Source organism: Zymoseptoria tritici, chromosome 16, assembly GCF_000219625.1.
Source record: "Zymoseptoria tritici IPO323 chromosome 16, whole genome shotgun sequence".
NCBI lineage: Eukaryota > Fungi > Ascomycota > Dothideomycetes > Mycosphaerellales > Mycosphaerellaceae > Zymoseptoria > Zymoseptoria tritici.
The window spans coordinates 390,784-408,941 of NC_018203.1; the positions used below are offsets into that span (position 1 = coordinate 390,784).

General features: G+C 53.8%; 8 protein-coding genes across 8 annotated transcripts; 1 reads left to right on the forward strand and 7 right to left on the reverse strand.

Annotated features, from left to right (window-relative positions):
• Positions 1-578: 578 nt before the first annotated feature.
• MYCGRDRAFT_97755 (uncharacterized protein) lies at positions 579-1,106 on the forward strand (the record flags this gene model as incomplete). The annotated part of the gene is made up of 2 exons (XM_003847196.1): positions 579-953; positions 1,038-1,106. 2 exons carry the CDS (start codon positions 579-581, stop codon positions 1,104-1,106), a joined length of 444 nt encoding a protein of 147 aa, XP_003847244.1.
• A 1,869-nt stretch (positions 1,107-2,975) lies between these two features.
• On the reverse strand, positions 2,976-3,944 carry MYCGRDRAFT_97756 (uncharacterized protein; the record flags this gene model as incomplete). Its single annotated transcript, XM_003847225.1, has 2 exons — positions 2,976-3,260; positions 3,918-3,944. 2 exons carry the CDS (start codon positions 3,942-3,944, stop codon positions 2,976-2,978), a joined length of 312 nt encoding a protein of 103 aa, XP_003847273.1.
• Positions 3,945-5,537: 1,593 nt separating this feature from the next.
• On the reverse strand, positions 5,538-6,334 carry MYCGRDRAFT_83159 (uncharacterized protein; the record flags this gene model as incomplete). Its single annotated transcript, XM_003847224.1, has 1 exon — positions 5,538-6,334. A coding segment is annotated over one exon (200 nt), but the record flags the coding sequence as incomplete, so codon positions are not given.
• A 612-nt stretch (positions 6,335-6,946) lies between these two features.
• MYCGRDRAFT_97757 (uncharacterized protein) lies at positions 6,947-9,459 on the reverse strand (the record flags this gene model as incomplete). The annotated part of the gene is made up of 7 exons (XM_003847223.1): positions 6,947-7,212; positions 7,651-7,927; positions 8,018-8,578; positions 8,630-8,803; positions 8,993-9,048; positions 9,174-9,261; positions 9,448-9,459. 7 exons carry the CDS (start codon positions 9,457-9,459, stop codon positions 6,947-6,949), a joined length of 1,434 nt encoding a protein of 477 aa, XP_003847271.1.
• Positions 9,460-9,562: 103 nt separating this feature from the next.
• On the reverse strand, positions 9,563-10,381 carry MYCGRDRAFT_106631 (uncharacterized protein; the record flags this gene model as incomplete). The annotated part of the gene is made up of 1 exon (XM_003847222.1): positions 9,563-10,381. A coding segment is annotated over one exon (342 nt), but the record flags the coding sequence as incomplete, so codon positions are not given.
• Positions 10,382-11,357: 976 nt separating this feature from the next.
• Positions 11,358-12,630, reverse strand: MYCGRDRAFT_106633 (uncharacterized protein; the record flags this gene model as incomplete). The annotated part of the gene is made up of 2 exons (XM_003847221.1): positions 11,358-12,049; positions 12,129-12,630. The coding sequence occupies 2 exons, from the start codon at positions 12,147-12,149 to the stop codon at positions 11,648-11,650; spliced, it is 423 nt and encodes a 140-aa protein (XP_003847269.1).
• A 29-nt stretch (positions 12,631-12,659) lies between these two features.
• Positions 12,660-14,056, reverse strand: MYCGRDRAFT_97759 (uncharacterized protein; the record flags this gene model as incomplete). The annotated part of the gene is made up of 2 exons (XM_003847220.1): positions 12,660-13,740; positions 13,827-14,056. The coding sequence occupies 2 exons, from the start codon at positions 14,054-14,056 to the stop codon at positions 12,660-12,662; spliced, it is 1,311 nt and encodes a 436-aa protein (XP_003847268.1).
• A 1,420-nt stretch (positions 14,057-15,476) lies between these two features.
• MYCGRDRAFT_111760 (uncharacterized protein) lies at positions 15,477-17,690 on the reverse strand (the record flags this gene model as incomplete). The annotated part of the gene is made up of 7 exons (XM_003847219.1): positions 15,477-15,897; positions 15,954-16,150; positions 16,205-16,511; positions 17,050-17,133; positions 17,293-17,387; positions 17,440-17,590; positions 17,638-17,690. The coding sequence occupies 7 exons, from the start codon at positions 17,688-17,690 to the stop codon at positions 15,477-15,479; spliced, it is 1,308 nt and encodes a 435-aa protein (XP_003847267.1).
• Between the last annotated feature and the right edge of the window lie 468 nt (positions 17,691-18,158).

The following is an 18,158-nucleotide window of genomic DNA, read 5'->3' on the forward strand; positions in this document are numbered from 1 at the left end:
TCCCTTTCCGATGCGGTCTACTCGGACAGACATGGGCCCCGCAGGCGCGCAATGCCAAACGGCTTGTCTGGAACGGAGGCCGGCCTACCTCTTTGTCTGCTCCATGTGCACAAGCTTCTTTTCATATCCTACTGGCACAAATGAAACACCTGCTTCTTCCCCGCACGCACGTTTCCTTCCACTCTTGTTGATAGAATTTCACTGCTCCTGAACTTTCCTTCGTCTATCTCTCCTAGCACGAAAGCGGTCATCCTTGCGGTCATTCCATGGGAGATGTCTCATCCTCCTTCTGATCGTATCACCACAGTTTACCCTGCGATGATATGGCCATAGTCTTGGTCGATGAAGGCGACGCTCTCCACTAGTGCTGGAAGATCGCAACGCTAAGGGCGGAGACCGTGTGATGCAAAGACTGTGAAGAAAGCTGTCCTGCGGACCTTGGCTGCCGCGATCGGGCTTGACAACGACGACACGGACAACGTCTCTGGACGTCCAGATTGCCTCTCTTCTCTTCTACTCGACAATGGCTTGAAGTACAGCTCTGCTTGAAGAGTGCATCATCAGAATTGGCAGGCGACATGATCTTGTACTCATTTCTGGGCTTAACCGAGAGACGCAAAGAACTCGGTTCGGATGATGCACGGCAAAGCCTCGCGGTTCATCAGGCTCTCGTTGACAAGATGACCGCGTACCTCACGGAGCTCCTGATTTCTCCAGTCATCGGATTGCCGAGATCCGTAGTGCCGTTCGCGGCAAAGAGCCCAGCCAGCCAGCCAGCGCACCTCCTGTCCAACACCGTTGAGCCGGTGAAAAAGTACGCCAGAGTGGGACGTTACAGAAGGCGATGGGAAGCCCAATTGCCGAGAAGAACCAAGAATAGTGCGGTTGGCGATGATGAGCGAGAAGGCAGCAAGGATCGTGCGACAGCGAGCAAGATGAACATGGCATCTTCGGTAAGGCCACGGCTGAGGACCTCAGGCCTCTGATGCTCCTTGCAGTCTAGCTTGTCAAAAAGCTCTGGCATGATCACTCCGTAGTCGGCTGGCAAAGGCAAGACCAGCCAGAGTGACGTTGGTAAGAAGCCTGGTGGAGAGCGCAAAGGGTAGGAGAATGTAAACGGCGAAGATTGCTAACACTGGAATCGAGACTCAAGCCAGCGTTACCTGGATCAAGGCTGTCGAAAGGGCTTGTACAGAGAAGAACGATCATATCGTCAATAAAGAGCCGAATCTGGCCTCACCGATGGAAACTTTGCCAGCATTTGTGAAGACCTGGAAAAGCGGATGACCACTACTTTCATGCCTTCTGGCAAAAGTCTGCAACCAAGTGCGCAAACCGGGATCGGACGGATGTTTGTACCAAGTGTAGGAAGCCAGAGAAAATGAATATTCAAGCATGGGGTAGCGTTCAAAGTAGAGCGTTGAAAGGTCATTGAACATACCGCGGCAGGAGCGAATGAACGAGGGTGTGCTGGCCTTGACCACGATGATGGAGAGGGTAGTGCCTCATCAGATGGCGAGCACGACCAGATGTTCATTCCGCGGCTCTCCATCGTACGGCTTTTCATCTCACGGCTCTCCATCTCCCGGCCTTGCATTGTACGGCCGTCTATCGTACGGCGCTCCGTCGAATGGCTCGCATTGCTCCTACCGGCGATCGGTCTCCGAACCGTCTCGCCTTCTCCGGACTCGCCTCAAAGCTCCTCATTGATAGGATCGCCAGCCTCGTCGTCAATCATCATCTCCTCTCCCAGTCCATCTATACCAACATCCTCCGCTCTATGCCGCCCGTCTGCTTGCCGAAACTCTTTAAACCCGCACTACTAGCTTCTATGGCCTTCACGATCTTGGCTTGTCCCCACGGCATAGCTCGCGGTGTTTACATCTGACCTTATCGTGGCCGTTGATTCGCGGTCGGGAATCAGGAGGTGCTCGCCGTAGCTATAAATGATATCTGCTTATCGGTCGAAGGCATTCGCCATGGAACGAGCCTTAAGCATGGCAGTCTCGCACGGCGCAGAGTAGTTGGAAGCGGACCGTTCTTTCTCGGCACCTTCTAGGAATGGGCGAATGCTCGACTCTACAGCAAGGTATGCACCAAAATGTCGGACTAGTAAGCCAAATGCTGCAGTATCCGGTATTTGGGCGACGATGCCTCGCAATTCCGCCATTTTTCGCGAAGAAGAGCGGAGTAGCGATGGAAGCTAACGGACTCGTTGGACTTGCTTGTGACTTTGGCGACCACGATTCGATTTTGGAGGGATCTTTGGCGCGGATGCGGAGCAAGCGAATACCGCCGAGGGTCTTCTCGTCGGTCAAGTCGGTGAGTTCGCAGGCCGGTCAAAATTCCGGATGAGTAAAATCAATGTCCCCGAAGTGGCCAGGACAGAGGCGAAAGAGGCAGAGAAGGGCACAAGATTGCGAAGGAGCTCACGATGGCGGTGGCAGTATTTGTGCTCGAGATTCCTCAGTTACATTGTACTGGAGTGCCTGACCTCTTGCATCTCTGCCGACGGGAACTTGCGGAGTCGTGTTGTGTCGCAACGAGTCGACGACGTATCACATATGTATTTTGGAGAGAGTGGGCAAGATGCGGCCTTTGACGACTTTTATGGAGGTCTTCTTTCCGAGGATGAAGACTTTTTTGGACGAGCAACTCTGTAGAGCGAGGTTTGAAGACTTGAAAAGATGTTTGAAGACCTGTCAAAATTTGGAAGCTTGAATATCTGAGACTTCGAAGCTTTTCTTGACCAACGTTGTCCGGTGCTCACTCCCATTGACCATTTGCTTGATCCAGGTTCTGCTACCTTCCATCTAACATTCGCAGCTCGCATTGACGCCGTCTCCACCAGACTTTTTCCTCGAACATGAGCAAAACTGAAAGCCTGCTAGACCAGTGTGCTCAGACAGCTGCGAGGCGTGTCAGTACAGTTCAGAGAGAAAGAGGAGACCTGACGACGTACTCGCAGTCAAGGCTCAACGCAACATGCAGGTGAGCATGAAGACCACAAAGATCCCCAAAGCCGTGACCATGGCCGTAACCATGTGCTCTTCCATCACCATGGAGGGTCCACAAGCGCCCTGGAACACAGCGGTGAAGTTCTCCTGCACGGCACGGGCACATTCGGGATGAGTGGCGACGTAAGCTTCGAGATTGACCAGAGCGTTGTGCAGGGCTTGGTGGGCGTTTTGGAGGGTCTCGGTGGTGTTCTCGTCGAGAGGGAGGACCGCGGTGGCGAGAGTGTAGGTGGTATTGGCAGCCTGTTAAGCGGCTGCAGCGACGGCCGAAAGGACCTTGGTGGTATTAGCAACGTCCATGTTGTCTGTAGTGATGAGGTCGTCCATCTTAATGAGGCTACACAGTGGTCAGCTATGCACGTAGCATATTTGGTAGTTTAGCCTACATCATGTCTGCTCTTGAGTTCTCAGATCTTGGAGCGATGGTGGAGGTCGATAGCAGGAAGGAAGTGGTCGACGATGAAGAGGAGCACAGAGAAGTAGGAAGATCCAACAAGGTACGAACGTCCAGTCAGCTCAGACATCTCGCTCGCTATCGCATCCGCCGTTTGTGCACACGAAACACCAGCAATGTCGTATATGCAGGCAGCCGTCGGGTAGAGGTCCTGCAAAGTACGGTGCTGATCTGATCCGCGATTGTTGTGACGGCAAACACGACGTTAATATTGCTCTCTCGCAGTGCTCTTCATGGTGTGGTTAGCTTGGTTGCTGGTAGTGGTTCATACGGTTACTAGTTAGTATAGTAAGGCCTCGCCGGTCTCTTAGTTAGTTTTGGTGCGAGATAGATTCTTTACCGGTAACTAACAGAAATAGTAAAAACGGCGACAGCGAGGTCGAGAAGCGCGGACTAGGAGAACTCGCTCTATAGTACTAGAAATTAAGCCGACGGGATCGACTTACGACCCTAGGAGGGCTACGGAACGACATTGTCGTCGCTACTAAAAAAGTCACTTTTTAGCCCCTTAGCGGTGGAGTTGGTGTAAGCCGGCGGTTTAGTTGTTGGTGGTGGTGACGGCCTGATTTTACCGGTAACCACACCATGAAGAGCACTGCTCTCTCGCCCTCCCGTCACAGCGCTAGGCGGAGTATCAACCGTCAAAAGCGACATTGCTATTGCCTGACTTCGAACCAAAGGCCAGCGAAAAGCATGGGGCGTTCTCGAGATGGGATTCTCAAGGGCGTAGGACATGGAAACCTTCAATCTGGACCAAGGTGAACGTGCAGGGTACGCTGTGATGTTGGCATGATCCTGGTGACTGGAGTTCCGTCATGGTGCACCGTACGCCGTGATGTAGGATAGATCCTGGTGAGTGGAATTCGATTATGCATCGTACGCCGTGATGTTGGAAAGATCCCGGTGAGTGGAGTTCCGTGAGAGCGCTTCCAGTTGCCATGCATGCTCCGGTGAACAGGTGAAGCTTTGACCGAATATTGATCTGCTCGGTTTGCATTCCTGTCGGCAAGCAGATCCAGGCGGAGGCTGAAGCGAATATGAACCTGCTTGGTTTGCACTCTCCGTCGGTGGGAACGCCCGGGTGGAGCCTCAAATGAACATGGATCTACTTCCCGTCGGCAAGAACGCCAGTTTGGAGCTTCAAACGGATGTAGACCTGGATCGTGAGACAGCCACTGAGCTCATTTGACACAGCGAAGAGGATGGATGATTAGAGATGAGAGGGTCACCAACCATCGAACTCCGCTTTCAACATGGATTGGTATTGACAGGCGTGGCAGTGGCAGCGGTGATTGTCTTCCAGTGCAGCAAGTCGGCATCATGATGTCTTGATCGGACATTCAAAGCTTGCTCCGTTGCAAGCCAGTTTCCGGTACAGAGACATCCATTGCTGGCCATGATCTGGCGGTCGCTGACCCTGCTTGGGCGTCTGCGACATGGGCGTTGACCGAACCTTTTAGGCATGAGGCGCAGGTGGTGCACGAGGTTGGGTTTGCGAGCTGTTGTTCGCAATCTGATCGGGCAAAGCATGCTGCTGCAATTGCATTTGATGCTTCTGTTGCAGCGTGTGCTGTTGCTGCATCTGAGATTGTCGTGTTCGAAGACTCTGCTGCTGAGGCGAGTTCATGATGGCATCAATGATCCCTTCCGGGTGACTCCGAAACCAAGCCTGCTGCATTTGTGACGCTCGCTCTAGACTTTCCGGCAGCCACCGTCGACATGTTCCTGTGCTGTGCTGGGCTTTCAATTTAGCAGAATAAGGTCACAGGACTTCGTCTCTCATACCGTATTCCTCCGGTCTGAGAATCGTGGCAACTACCCGTGAGGCACGAAGTCAGTATTTCCTTCGGCTCGTTTGAACGGGAGGAGCGGAGCATGATTACAAGGAGGAACACTCTCAGGAGAGGAAGGCTGAGTATTTGGGGTAAGCTAGAGATGATGTTTCGCCATTCTTGCTCGTCTCCAACCTTCGTCCAGTTCCCTCACAGAGGCGCTCCATTCCTTTGTTCTGACGGAAGAGGTACCGAGCGTCTTAGTCAGTGTCGTCCATGCCTTGTCTGTCTGAGCAGCATCTATCTGCTTGCAGCTTCTCCAGAGCACGCGCGTACTCCTCAAGGTTGCGCTTGACAAACCCGATGCGCTTAAGAAAAGGACCTTGGGTCTTACTCGTGCGCTCTCAGTTCTCTTGGTTTCTTCTATCTGCTTGCAGCTTCGCCGGCGGAAACGAACTCCTCAAGGTTGCGCTCGGCATACTCGATACGCTTGGGAAGAGGACCCTGGGAATCCTTCGTGCGCTCCCGGTCCTCCTTGTTCTACTGCTCCTCATCCTCGATGGCGGCGACCTGACTCGATGCGCTTGAGAAGAAGACCTTGGGACTCATTCGTGCGCGCCCCCAGTTTCCGTTGTTCTGCTCGTGATCTCGGAAAGTAGAGCCTGCGTGGCGTGGGCATCAATCTCTGTGCTGAGTGCTGACAGTTGCGAGCCGAGACATGACTTGCCGGACTCAAAGAGTGGTTCTCCTTGTTCTGGTGTTCCTGATCTCCGACAGTGGTGTACTGCTTGATGATGGCCTCCATCTCGGTGCTGGCGGTTGCGAGCCGGGACAGGTCCTTACCGGATTTGTAATTTGCCGCTCTTGATCTTCGGCAGTCATGACCTGCTTGACAATAGCTTCCATCTCAGAGCTAACAGTTGCGAGGCGAGAAATGACTTCTTGCCGGACATGTTCAGCTTCATCGAAACTCAATGCGCTTGAGAAGAGGACCTTGAGAAGACTCCTTCGTGCACTTCCAGTTCTCCTTGTTCCACTTCTCCTGATCTTCGATAGTGGTGACCTGCCTGACCATGACGATGGCCTCTATCTCTGTACTGACAGTTGAAGGTCACCACTATCGGAGACAAGGAGCAGCAGATCAAGGAGAACTGGAAGTGCACGACTGAGTCCAAAGACCCTCTTCCCATGGCCGGTTTGACGATCGCCTCCATCTCGGTACTGACAGTTGCGAGCCGCGTCGTGATTTCTTGCCGGCCTTCCTCGGCTTCATTGTCGCCGTCATCTTTCTTTCAGTGTGCGCATCAGCGATCTCGTGCTTAGTATTGTTCCATCTTCGAGCTTTTGCATTCGGTTGAGGAGGTAGTCGTGCTCGCGCTGTAGTTGATGTGCCCATAGCAGCGATGTTGGCGATGTAACGGCGGCATCTTGAAGATGTAAAGGACGTCGGGCCGAGGGAGTCAGGTGGAGAGAATCGGTAAAGGAATTCGTGACGGCTGCGAGCTGAAGATGCTGAGCATGGTGGCTGAGAACGTCGCGGTCGTCGATTCGGTCGTCGATGGCGCAGTCGGAGGAACTTGGCGGGTGCGATGGCGGTGATGGATCTGCTATGTTGCGGAGTCTCGAGCGTTCACCGACTTCGAGAAAGGCCTTCGAAAGGTCAGCGCACTTCTTCTGGCTCGTCTGCCATCTTTCATTGTAACTTACTTATGCCTCCCACGCCTCATTCGTTGACTCGTGAACAACATTTCAAATGCTTTCGAATGCGTATAAGTCCGGGCTTTGTGCTGGACCTCGTTAGGATTCTTTGAGGGTGCGAGGGTCGCCGCGAGAGTTTGCCAGATTGTTGAAGACTTGTACACACAAGTGGCCAGCTGGTGCGGACTGGCGCTTCCGGACATCGTGCTGTGGGCATGTTGATCGTTGCATGAGAGAAGGAAAGTGAAGTTCACAAATGAAGGTCGTCGCGCTGAATGACGTGTCAGCCCGGCGAAAGGTTTCTCCGACTCCGCAGCATGCTCCGACCTGGACCTCGGGAGTGTCACGAAAATCACACGAAAGTCACGCAAAGTCGGGAACCTTTGTGAAGTAATCATTACTTCTTCCGTGTTGCATCTTGTTCTTCTGCTTCGCTCTCTTGCAGTTCCTGAGCAGTGAGTATGCTCTGCCAAGCATGTCCCACCTCATCCATGCTCGTCCTTCAATTCCATGCTCTTATGGTATGACTGCTTCCCATCTTCAGCGGAAACCCTTGCCTTTGCCCGGACATGCTGTAAGCTCGAACATTCTCCACTCTACCTACCATCGATCTTGAGAGGATCGTGGGTCAACGCTCATACATCCTAAGATCACTGCGAAGCGCAAGCTCGATCATGATAGCTCACACCGTCCATGGCATGGCGCCTACCCATCGGTTCGTGCTCGTCCTGCATCGCTTTGGTGAAAGGCTTTGCGCTGACCGCAATCTCCTCATCATCATCAGCCGGCTCCTCGTCTTTGTCCTGCACTCCTTTGGTGAGGGGCATCGCAGTAACCGCAATCTCATCGTCGCCAGATTGCTCCTCGTCTTTGCCTTGCACTGCTTCGTTAGGAGGCACCGAGGTAACCGCAACCGCATCATCATCACGCTCCTCCTCGTCTCCGCTCTCGTCGTGGTCCTCGCGTACCATTTCTGCTCGCATTTGCTACATAGGAGCGAGCGCATTCATGAGAGCCGTCTCCGTCTGTTCCATCTGACCAAACACTTGCATGATGCGGTCGACTTCCACCCTCACGAAATTGCCCTCCTCGTCGAACCACTCAATGACGTCGTATCTCTCCGGACCATAGTCGGTCATGCCGGTGGTCATTGGGTCGGCCCTGTCGTACTTGTCGCCTTCTTCCGGGTCGTCCATGCCCAATTCAGATTCGCTTTCGTCCGGGTCGCTTGTTGCGATGCTCATCTCGGAGTCGGTCAGCTCTGCGTCGTTGTCGGCATCTTCGGAGTCGCCCTCGGCTGGGTCGCTTGTCGACGGGATGCGCACTTCGGAATTGCTCTCCGCGTTGTTGTCGGACTCTTGGGAATCGTCCTCGTGTGGATCGCTTGTTGCCGGGATGCGTATCTCGGAATTGCTGTTCACGTCGTTGTCGGCCTCTTCGGAATCGGCCTCATCATGGTCCTTCGTATTCAGGCTGTGTTCTTCAAAGTCGCTCAGCTCCATGTCGTTGTTGGCCTCCTCGAAGTTGCCGGACTTGTACTTCTCTTTAAGAGACGCCGAATCCCGCGGTGGCGCTTCGGCGTCACTACTAACTTCGAATAGATAGTCCGGAGAGGTCGCATCGCTCAGCTTTTGCCGCTAGACGATGTTGTCAGTCAGGTGAGCGACTGGCGGGATGTGCAGACATACCTTGCACTTGTCGGAAACTAGGGCGACGGAAATCCCAGATGTATCGCTGTATGACCGCTTGCTTGCGTTAGTCGTGATATCGCGGGATAGTGCGAGAGTCGAGCTGCTGCTCTCTTGCGTTAGCGACAAGATAGAGTCGATGATGCCGATGAGGGAGTTGTAATCGCTGGCCGCCTACTTTAGAGGAGCCATGATATAACGCCGGACGCTACAGAAGAGTTTCGCAATATGGCGATAATAAGAAGTGCGCGGTGAATGGAGCGTGTGAGGATAAGGAGTCTAGATGTGAAAGACAGAAGATCGAAGTCCGAAAGTGAAGTAAAGTGGAATGAAATCGAAACACGATCGGACCTGCGCTAGTACCGTTGCGGACGGATTCGTCTCTGCGAGGGAGGACGGGAGCGTCAGAGGGCTAGAACCTAGCATGATATTGCCGACTCCACCACGTCACGCCGCTATCACTTGTCCTGTCACAAGAGTCGGGATGGTATACCAGATGTGCAGAACAAGAACCCGATGCACATACTAAATCTGGGAGACTTACCAGCCAGCATCACCTTTCCTCGGACGAAGCCAATGCTGATCGCAAACGGCTTCATCGCCTTCTCAAACCCAACGAAGCAAGAATCTGCCTTGGCTGCGTTCCATTCTCATCACTGCTCATGCGTCGTGTCCAAAGATATTACAGCTCTGCCATACGGCTCCCGGAACGCGAGACCGCTTCACACTCCGAGCTGATTCATCCTCGTGGCGTTCGCCGTGTCCATCGGCGACAACTTCTTCTGAAGTCCGAAGTTATGCCGCATGCTTGAGCTTACGCATTCGGGCATGTAGATGTTTGAGACCACGAAGCGAGTGTATAGTGCTTCCGCGCCTGGTAGCAACTGTTGTCTCAACCCTGCATGTCCTCACATAAGGGTCCAGCAGACCAGGCTGATGGTGTTTTTTTGGAGCCTTGATGCAGTCAGACTTGGTATCTGCCGGCCGTTCGGAAAGGTGAGAGGCGGAGGGTGATGATGTAGCATGCAGGTGGTTCAGCATCCTTGGTTGTGTTGGGCGAGAATGCGAGAATGTGATATCGATGCTCTGTCGGTGTATCTGTGCTCCATGCAGTCGTCTGTTCTTCGCTGGAAGCCATGGAATTTGTGGAAGGTTGAGCTCTGCCAAGGTATTGTGTGGCATTGCAGCTTCGCAAGATTGCGAGTTCTGCGAACCAGCATTGTCGCAGGTGCCAACGTGGATGAAGTGTTCACCGACAACGCCATCGACGCACATCACAAGTCCATGTGAGAGTCGACGACGGCGTCAAGCTGCGCCAGATCCTCGGCACGGTTCTTCTCGCTAGCTTCAGGGGCTCTTTGATCGAGAACAAGCTGCAGCGGGCATGCCACTCGATGCCCACCTTCTTGCTGACTTTACAAAGATTGAGAATTTCCAAAGCTCTCGCAGTTGTTCCCGTGCGGCTTGAAGCTTGTCCCTGGCATTGTCACCTTTTGAACCGCCGTACTTTGTCCAGTTGGCCAAGAGCGGCAGCCTGTTCGAGCTGAGCGCGGGCAACTTTGAAATCGGCGAAGGACGAGAGCAGAGCGCAGTTTTGTTGTTGCCCATGCCGTCGACACGGAGGGAGAAGCTAGGTGCATCGATGCAACTGCCGGCGAGGTACCAGGTCTTGGAGCTGTGTGGGACTTGTGAACGAAGGCTGCGAGTTCCTTTGCGCCGGTTGGGCCCATGATATTATTTTCTGGGAGCATTGAATGGGCGAATTCGTTGCATCTCCAGGTGGAGATGGATACCGATAGTGGGTCTGAGCCTGAGCTGAAAGCTGTCCACGAAAGAGATCCCGCCATCGAGGATATTGTCACGCTTCAGCGAGTCGAGAGTTTATTGCTGTTCTCGTTGGCCCACGTAGAATTGGGTGCTAGGGTCCTGGATGTGGCGGGCGAGCTTGCTGGATTGAGAGACGGTGGCACATTTGGCACGCGGTCCTAATCCATGGTGGCCTGAAGCGGCGTGTTGACATAGGAGTCGGTCATGATCGTGGCCGGGTAGCGTCGAAGCTTTGAGTGATAAACAATGTCTGCGTTATGAGTCGCCTTGGACGGTGCCCGTAAGTGGAGTAGACCTCGAATGATCCTCCGACCAGACAAGGAGCCAAATTGGAGACCACTCTTCATCATCCATTCTCTCATCACCGTCCTCGAATCCACTTGCTCAATTCCCTGATTCAAAGCGAGCTTTGCGACCACCGTCCTTTCCTCTCACATAGCCGACGACATGCACAAGCAGTGTCTAATCAACGATCCCGACTGCATCGACCCAAACTTCGCCTCTTTCGACGATTTTCCTTGCGCCCATCTCGATCCGAGCACTTCCAAGACGAGGGCGAAGCCATACCGTAGCATTCATAGCCTTTAGTCGGAAAGGACGATAATCGAGATTCGGTTCGATGGCGGGCTCTCATCCGTCCATGCGCAAGAAGTCCCGGTGAGCTGAAGATGTTTCCGAATAACAACTGCCGATCCAAACCTTTCGGATGGCTGAGCTGACTGATTGGCAATGTTCATGATCAACTATCGCCGAATCGCTGAGCTGCGACCCGTTCCGCGGTGATCGAATTCTTCGATCAGCAAGTCGTCTTCTGCAGAGTCCGACCATGTTGGCAGCCCTTTTGGAGGTAAATGGAGTACTTACGACCAAACTGCTTGGAAGACATCTTCTGAGCGAGAGTGGCATCCCATGAAGCTCGAGAAGGAGAAAGAAGAGTGGAGAATGTTCGTACTATGGGGTGTGGGTGTATCGAATGAACAAGTGCACCGGAAGCGTAGTGCTGCGGCTGGCGCAGGAGATGACGGGAGAGGTGGTGATGGCCAGGTGCGAGAAGAGATGCTGAGAGCAGATCCTGCCGACGAGGATTCAGTAGCAAAATGTCAAGCGTGTTGAGAGTAGGAACATACCTTTTCACATCTTCGATGCGCCGAGCCTCCAAGGCTTCCCAGGCCAAGCCTATGACCACTCGGTCTAATCTATTTCAAACTTTGTGGCCGGAGCTTCGAGTCGTGCTTGACAATACTCGTTCGTACCTCCACTGTCAAGTATACCATCCGCACAGTCAGCGGAGGGAGCCAGTCGGGCATGGCGTTCAAGATGTAGCTGAAAGTCCGAAACTGCCGGACCAAGGCTATCGCATGCAGCGAGACATCGGCGCTCGCGATAGCTCAATCTTGCATCTTGTCGTGATGATGCCCTTCGCATGATGATGATGTGATCGTTGGGTTCGAAGATTGAGCCTCCGCTGTAATGGAGACGCATCGGAAGCGCTTCTTTTGTGGCTTCAAGCCGTGGGATTTCTGTCAGGCCAACCATGATGTCCATTTTCATCCAAGTCGGCGCAGAAGCGTCAGGGAGGGAACCATGGACGAGCTAGATCAATATGCGCGAAGAGATCGTCAGCTTCTTGGAACCCAGCATACTCCGGAAGTCTTCTGCTCGATGAGCTCACCTTATATCGGCAGACCATCATTTCCTCCACCCTTCCTCGAACCCAACATGTGCGTGACCCAACTCACTTCCATAACCACGATCAACACCCTTGCACGCAAGTCCTAGATCGGCTCTCGCCTCGGATTCACCTCTCTCGGCAGACGCAGACTCTTTTTCACCAGTTGTTGACGATATTTGAAAATGTCATCCACCGCCGTCGACCTCATTTGTGCGGTTCTGCCATCACGCAAAGCCAGCTCGCTTGGTGAGCAGTCATCTCTCTGCTCGCATCTGTCGTAGCGATCTCCTCGGAGTATCGGAAAGAATTGGAGAAAACTCCACCTGCAAAACGCACCCGCTCCTTCTTCGACATGAATCTTGTCGGGAGCTTGTCTTCGCTGTTATTGGCATGGTGCTCCACCTCGGCCTCTCGCTTCTTGTCGGAGACTTGAATGTGGTCGGGGTGGTCGGAGCGTCGTCGCCACCGTCGAGCTTGCCGCCGGCCTTCTGGACGCCCTTCGAGGTGTTGCGCCATGACACCTTCATGCTGTTAACGCTCGGAGACTTGAAGTCCGCGGTAGTGTCGTGGGTGTGTCGATGGGTCTACCATTCCCGTCTTCGGGGTTGTCTTCGTGCGCTGAGCTTTAATGGCCCGTGTGAAGTCATTCACTGTGGTTGTAGTGGGTAGAATTGGCACGGGAAGCTCGTGGACTCTCCTTCTCCCAAATGCGGTCTCACTGTCGGTACTTGAGGTTCCAAGTTCTGAGAACGAACAGGTAAATCCTCTTTGGGTATCAATCTCGTGGAGGTCAGCTATGCTGTCAGGTAGCGAAGACCCAAATTCTGCGGGCATGCGGTTCAGCGGCGTTTTTATTTGAGGGTCGTCAGGGGCATCAGAAGGATGAACGCTGTCCGTGCAGAAGGAGCGTAGTCTCTCATGTTCTGGAGAGGTGAAACATCGCGGCAGTAGGCCATCCAGCGGCGCTGCGGTAATGCCCGTGAAACTGAGTGGACGCGGCTGCTCGATGAGATACTGTTCGATGGCAGCGACCCCAGTGACAGATGTGGTCCTTCCTGGAAGACTGTCGTAGGGCTGTGCACTCTTGAAGAAAGAGACTTCGGCGTTGGACGCTTGGGTGTGTCTTGGGTGTCTCTTGGGTGTCGCTTCTCTGCGCTCTTGCTGAATCCGTCGCTGCTCGTCTCGTTCTTGTTTTCGATGCGTTCTTGCTCGAGCCTGTTGCGCGGCGCTCTCCCATTTAATCTTGTCTGTGTCCATCCCTCGCCATAGCCAGATCCCGGTCCTTCCTGCCCATCGTAGCCAAAAATGCCCTGTCCGTAGCCCCGAAGGCGTGCGACGTCGTCGGTTCTCTTTGCCCTTGATCACGACGTCCGTATCAGCATCGGTGCTGCCGGTGTTCCCGGTTCCCTGCGAAGTTGTCCTTGGAGCCCATGGCCGATCCGGTCGTTGGCTTGAGTCTCGTCCTCCAACAGCACAATCTCCACTAGTCTCATGCTCGCAGCTGGCCGTGGTGTTATCGTCTGTGTAGCAAAGCTGCCGGGAGAACTCGACACCAGTATTCTCATGGTCGTGGTTTGTGAGAGCCAATCCGTGTCCGCGACGAAGGTGAATGCTGGTTCGTCAAGTGCACAGCCGACACCATGACCGCAGGCCACACTTCATGATCCACTTCGTCGCCGCTTCTCTCCTCCAACACACCAAATAACCAGTGCGATGCAAAGCGATCTGCCAGGTCGCAAAAGGAGACCTCGGTACAGAAAGTGCGTGTACCGAGGACGACTCATTTTTCTGGAATCAGCACTCCGGGCGGCTTCGAGTTGGAATGGAGTGGAGGAGCCGTATGCTTTGAATTCGTGGCCACACTTCTTTCGACCCAGAGCGCTGTCGTTGGTGGAGGTCCTCCTCGAGAATTTCGGCGAAGGTCTCATTAGCGGAGTGTAGGCTGCGCAGTGGCGTGATCGTGCTAGTGGTAACTCCGTTGGACCCGTTGTGGGAGCTTCGCTGTAATGATCCCGTTAAGCTTGCTGTTAACGAGGATTGGGATGCTGCTGGCGATGGTTGACTTACGATACTCAAGCGTTGCCGTAGTTTCTCAGATGATCCTTGGTGTGGATGCGCGCTTCATTCCCCAAAAAAGATTCCATTTCTCGTCTTCCGACATCTCCCTTCCTCTCGCATCTCACCTCACCTTACCGCTTCTTGCCCACCTCCCTTAACACCACCCTTCACACCACCATCACAACCAGCCACACCTCCTCGTCCGCTCCACTGGGCACATCAGCTCAAGCACATCAGCTCAAGCGCAAGCGAGCGAGCACTCCCATACACAAACTTCCACGATATCAACGAGCATCTTATCCCAGCCTCAAAACAGAAACCCGCAACACCAGACTCGATCGCAAGTCGTACATTTCGCCATCTTCCACGTAGGATGTATCATGTCGGTGACAGCAGACGTGCTATGGCAAATTGTTCTTGAGAAAAGTCTCCCTCTTCTTCTTGATGATCTCCCTGATCTTGCCATCATCACCGACCACGATCTCATGACCGGATGAGTCGTTATCCCATGGCTGTTCAGGTCTGAGGTGGAGATCATCAAAGTCGCCCCGTGCAAAATAAGAATTGCCCGCGGATAAATCAGCTTTTAATGAGGATGCGCCTTGGAGCTCCGTCCAAGACAAGTCGCAGGGAGGCCGGTGCTCTCCTCGCCTTCGCTCACAGGTCGGAGCTTGTTGCAGCCAAGAAAGCCTTTGGATCAACCGTCAGCGGCGGGCGCAATGCGATTCGCAGAAAGCGATGGAGGTCGCGATGACGTCTATCATGCAGCCAAGGCGATTCGCGATGAAGTTCTCTGTCTCCTGATGATGGAGGAATATATTGCGATTGGGGTGTGCGGCGGTTTGGTTTTGAACCAGTGGATGTATGTTGGTCGATTCTTGTCTTCTGATTTGAGGCGTGAATTGTGGCGGTCTGGTCGGATAATGTGACAAGCGCGTTGGGGAGGAGGATTAAAGTCGGTCTGGGCGGAGGAGGACGAGGAAGAAGAGGGAGCATCATGCGGGTGAGGGCAGGCTCGAATCCTTCCGGAGACGTCTGTGATTCGTCTCATTCATGATCCGTATTGATGTCGTTCAACCCGACCAGACTACACGTGAAGAGTCGAATGCGAGGATACACGAGTCGAAGGGTGTGTCGATCGTGACGCCGCCAGTGAAACGCACAACAGCGAGAGCAGAAGGCGGATGTACTCCCACGCAGCACACCCGCTTGAAGCATGAACCTATCGCACAGGCTCTCAATGGCCCCTTGGCCATCCTCCAGTGCCATCGAAGCAAGCTCTCATTGCCATCAAAGCCAGTGCCCACTGCCTGTGGGGAGCTTCGCCTTGCCCTTCCATTCTTTGTCTCGACACCTCTTCAGAGCCCAGTTCCTGTCCAGAGCGATCAGGGCCGGTCTTGCAGCATGCAGTCTCGCCTCCACTTCCTCCCACTCTTGTCCTCGCATAGCTATTGCCATCGCGAAAAATCCTCGAAGAATGATCCGCACTTCGTTCCCTTCACGCTCCGGTATGCCTTTTATCGGGCTGAACTTCGCTCCGTGTTCGCGCTTTACCCAGTCGACCAGATTGTTCCAGTTGGGTACACCTTGGAGTTCGAGCGTGAAGTAGACATACGTCCTGATGTTGTTGGCTTCGCGGAGAGCGAAGAATTTGGCGATTGGGGTGTAGTCGTACTCGAAGATGTAGCCGTAAAACTCATTGGTGTAGTAGCTAGCAAGCCACGTCAGTCGACGTCCAGCAGTGACGAGCTTGAGATGTGCGCTCACAAGAGTTTGAGAGCATCTTTGCGAATCATCTTGCATGTCTCCAGCAGTGGTGGACGATCATAGCCCTGCGGCGTGACGATGATGTGTTTGTAGTCGTACTTGACCACATGGCGGAATATCTGATTCCTCAATTCCGGCGGCAGAGCAAGCAGACGTGAGTCTGTCGTTGTGCGACCGGAAGACGAATCCGAAGAGATCTGACGAGGTCAGCGAGAAGGTTGTCCAAGACTGTGGGACTTTTCCTTGCTCACTTGGTCCTGCGGACTCTTGACCAATTTCATCTTCTTGTTGACCCTCTTGGGTGGTATGGCACGTCCGAGGGTGTCCTTGCTCACTGGGTGTTGTACCCTCTTGACCAATTCCGCCTGCTTCTTGACCATCTTGCGTGGCATGATGAGCCTCACGGTGTCGCTGGTATGATTGTGCGCGAGCACTCGGTGGAGATTGTCGGCGAGGGTGTCGGAGAGGATGCCGGCGGAAGTATCGGAGAGTGCGTCGGCGAAAGTGTCGGAGAGCGGAAGGCACGGAGGATCAGAGCGGAGAGCGGAGCTGTTCGACCTGTTCCCCGCACTTGTCAGCACCTCGCCAACATACCAGTGCACACCAGTGTGCTTCATGAATATTGCTCTCCGAGCTCTTCATTCGTGCGAGCGATGCTCAAGTGAATGCTGTCGCACTCTGAGTGGCAGCTTGGTGAGGGATGAATTCAGGTCGGCTCGTGAAGTGGTGTGAGAATTAGCTCTGGAGGGTGCTCGAGGTCGAAAGGCTGCATGATGTCTTTGCGTCGATGAGGCGGGTGATCGGAGGTTCGGTGGGCCTGGATGGTGAAGTCTCGCTTTCCGATGGCAAAAGCCTTGAAGGTTGATCGTCGTTGCGTTGCTACCTCCTCCACGACCGAACAGATTTGCCCGGCGCAGTCGATGCCCGCAACGAACGCGCAGCCGGCACAGCGCCCAGCACAGAGCTCGCACAACAGATCTGATCTTCTCGTCTGGCCTTATTTATCGCCCGACGCATGGAATTCCTCCTATCGTCGACACATCTCCCGCAGCCTCTCGAAACTTGCCTGAGCCTCAAGCAATCAAAGAAGACGAACAGAAGGACATGTAGGTAGCTGTCCGGAGATACCAGTGTACCGAGCGTTATGCGAGTGGAACAGACACAATCCAGTCCGACATTACTTGACACATGTAGCAGGTACGTTAACAAAAGAAAGCCCACTTCCAAGACAGCCCATGACCCTCTCCTCCCGTTTCCCAACCACATGGGCCTCCCACCTCCGCCGGGTTTGACGTCGAGACAACAATCCAAAATATCCTAGTTATCAAAGACGTCGCACCAGACGTTGTGTTTGTACTCTGTACCCGCGACACACGAATCGTGGAATGCATCGTAGCCGGGTCCGGCGGGGAGTTCGTCGTAGGTGTAGTAGCACTGAGAGTACATGGATCAGTGACTGAATAATAGGCTACGGTGTAGTACCTACGTATGTGTCGCCTGGCAGATAGTTTGTCTGCCAACGGACTGGATCGGCAGCTACGGCTCGGCCGCAAGCATTCTTGGTCGCTCCGGCCCGTGCCTGGATATCATGACGGCGGTCGCTGAAATCGCACCAGCAGTTTGTAAACGCCCAAGCACTAGTAACAGTTAGGATGGTGTCCGTTCGGTGACTGCTCTGACTTACATCGAGAGGCTCGAGAGCAATGTAAGCGCAGTGGCCATGGTAGACCGCACCATTGTGGCTGAAGTAGACGCGAGGTGGATGTTGAAGTAGAAGAAGTAGGACCTCTCAATGGAACTTCAGGTTTCGTGTGATGATGAAGAGAGGTGCGGCAGAAATGAGTGATGCGGCGGGTTCTTGTAGCCCTTCAGAACACGTTGAGTGCTGGAACAAATGACGTGCTGGACCAAATGACACGTTGCACAGGCGCTGGGCCAAATGTAGTATTGCCGCCCAACTCCGTACAGGGTGAAGGCATCGGAGGGAACGCCCCCAGTCAGTCTTGGGGTCAGTCGCACCAATAATCGACTCTCGATCCGTGGAGGTCTCGTGCCGATACCCTGCTCAAAGCCCCTGGGAACTGGGGAGGTGTTCATTCCGATGCGTTCACCCGCTGTACGGAGTTGGACGGCAACTGGGAAGGGGTGTTGTAACCGGGCGACTGCCATTACCGATGAACAGGGCTTTCGTAACTTGCAAATCTA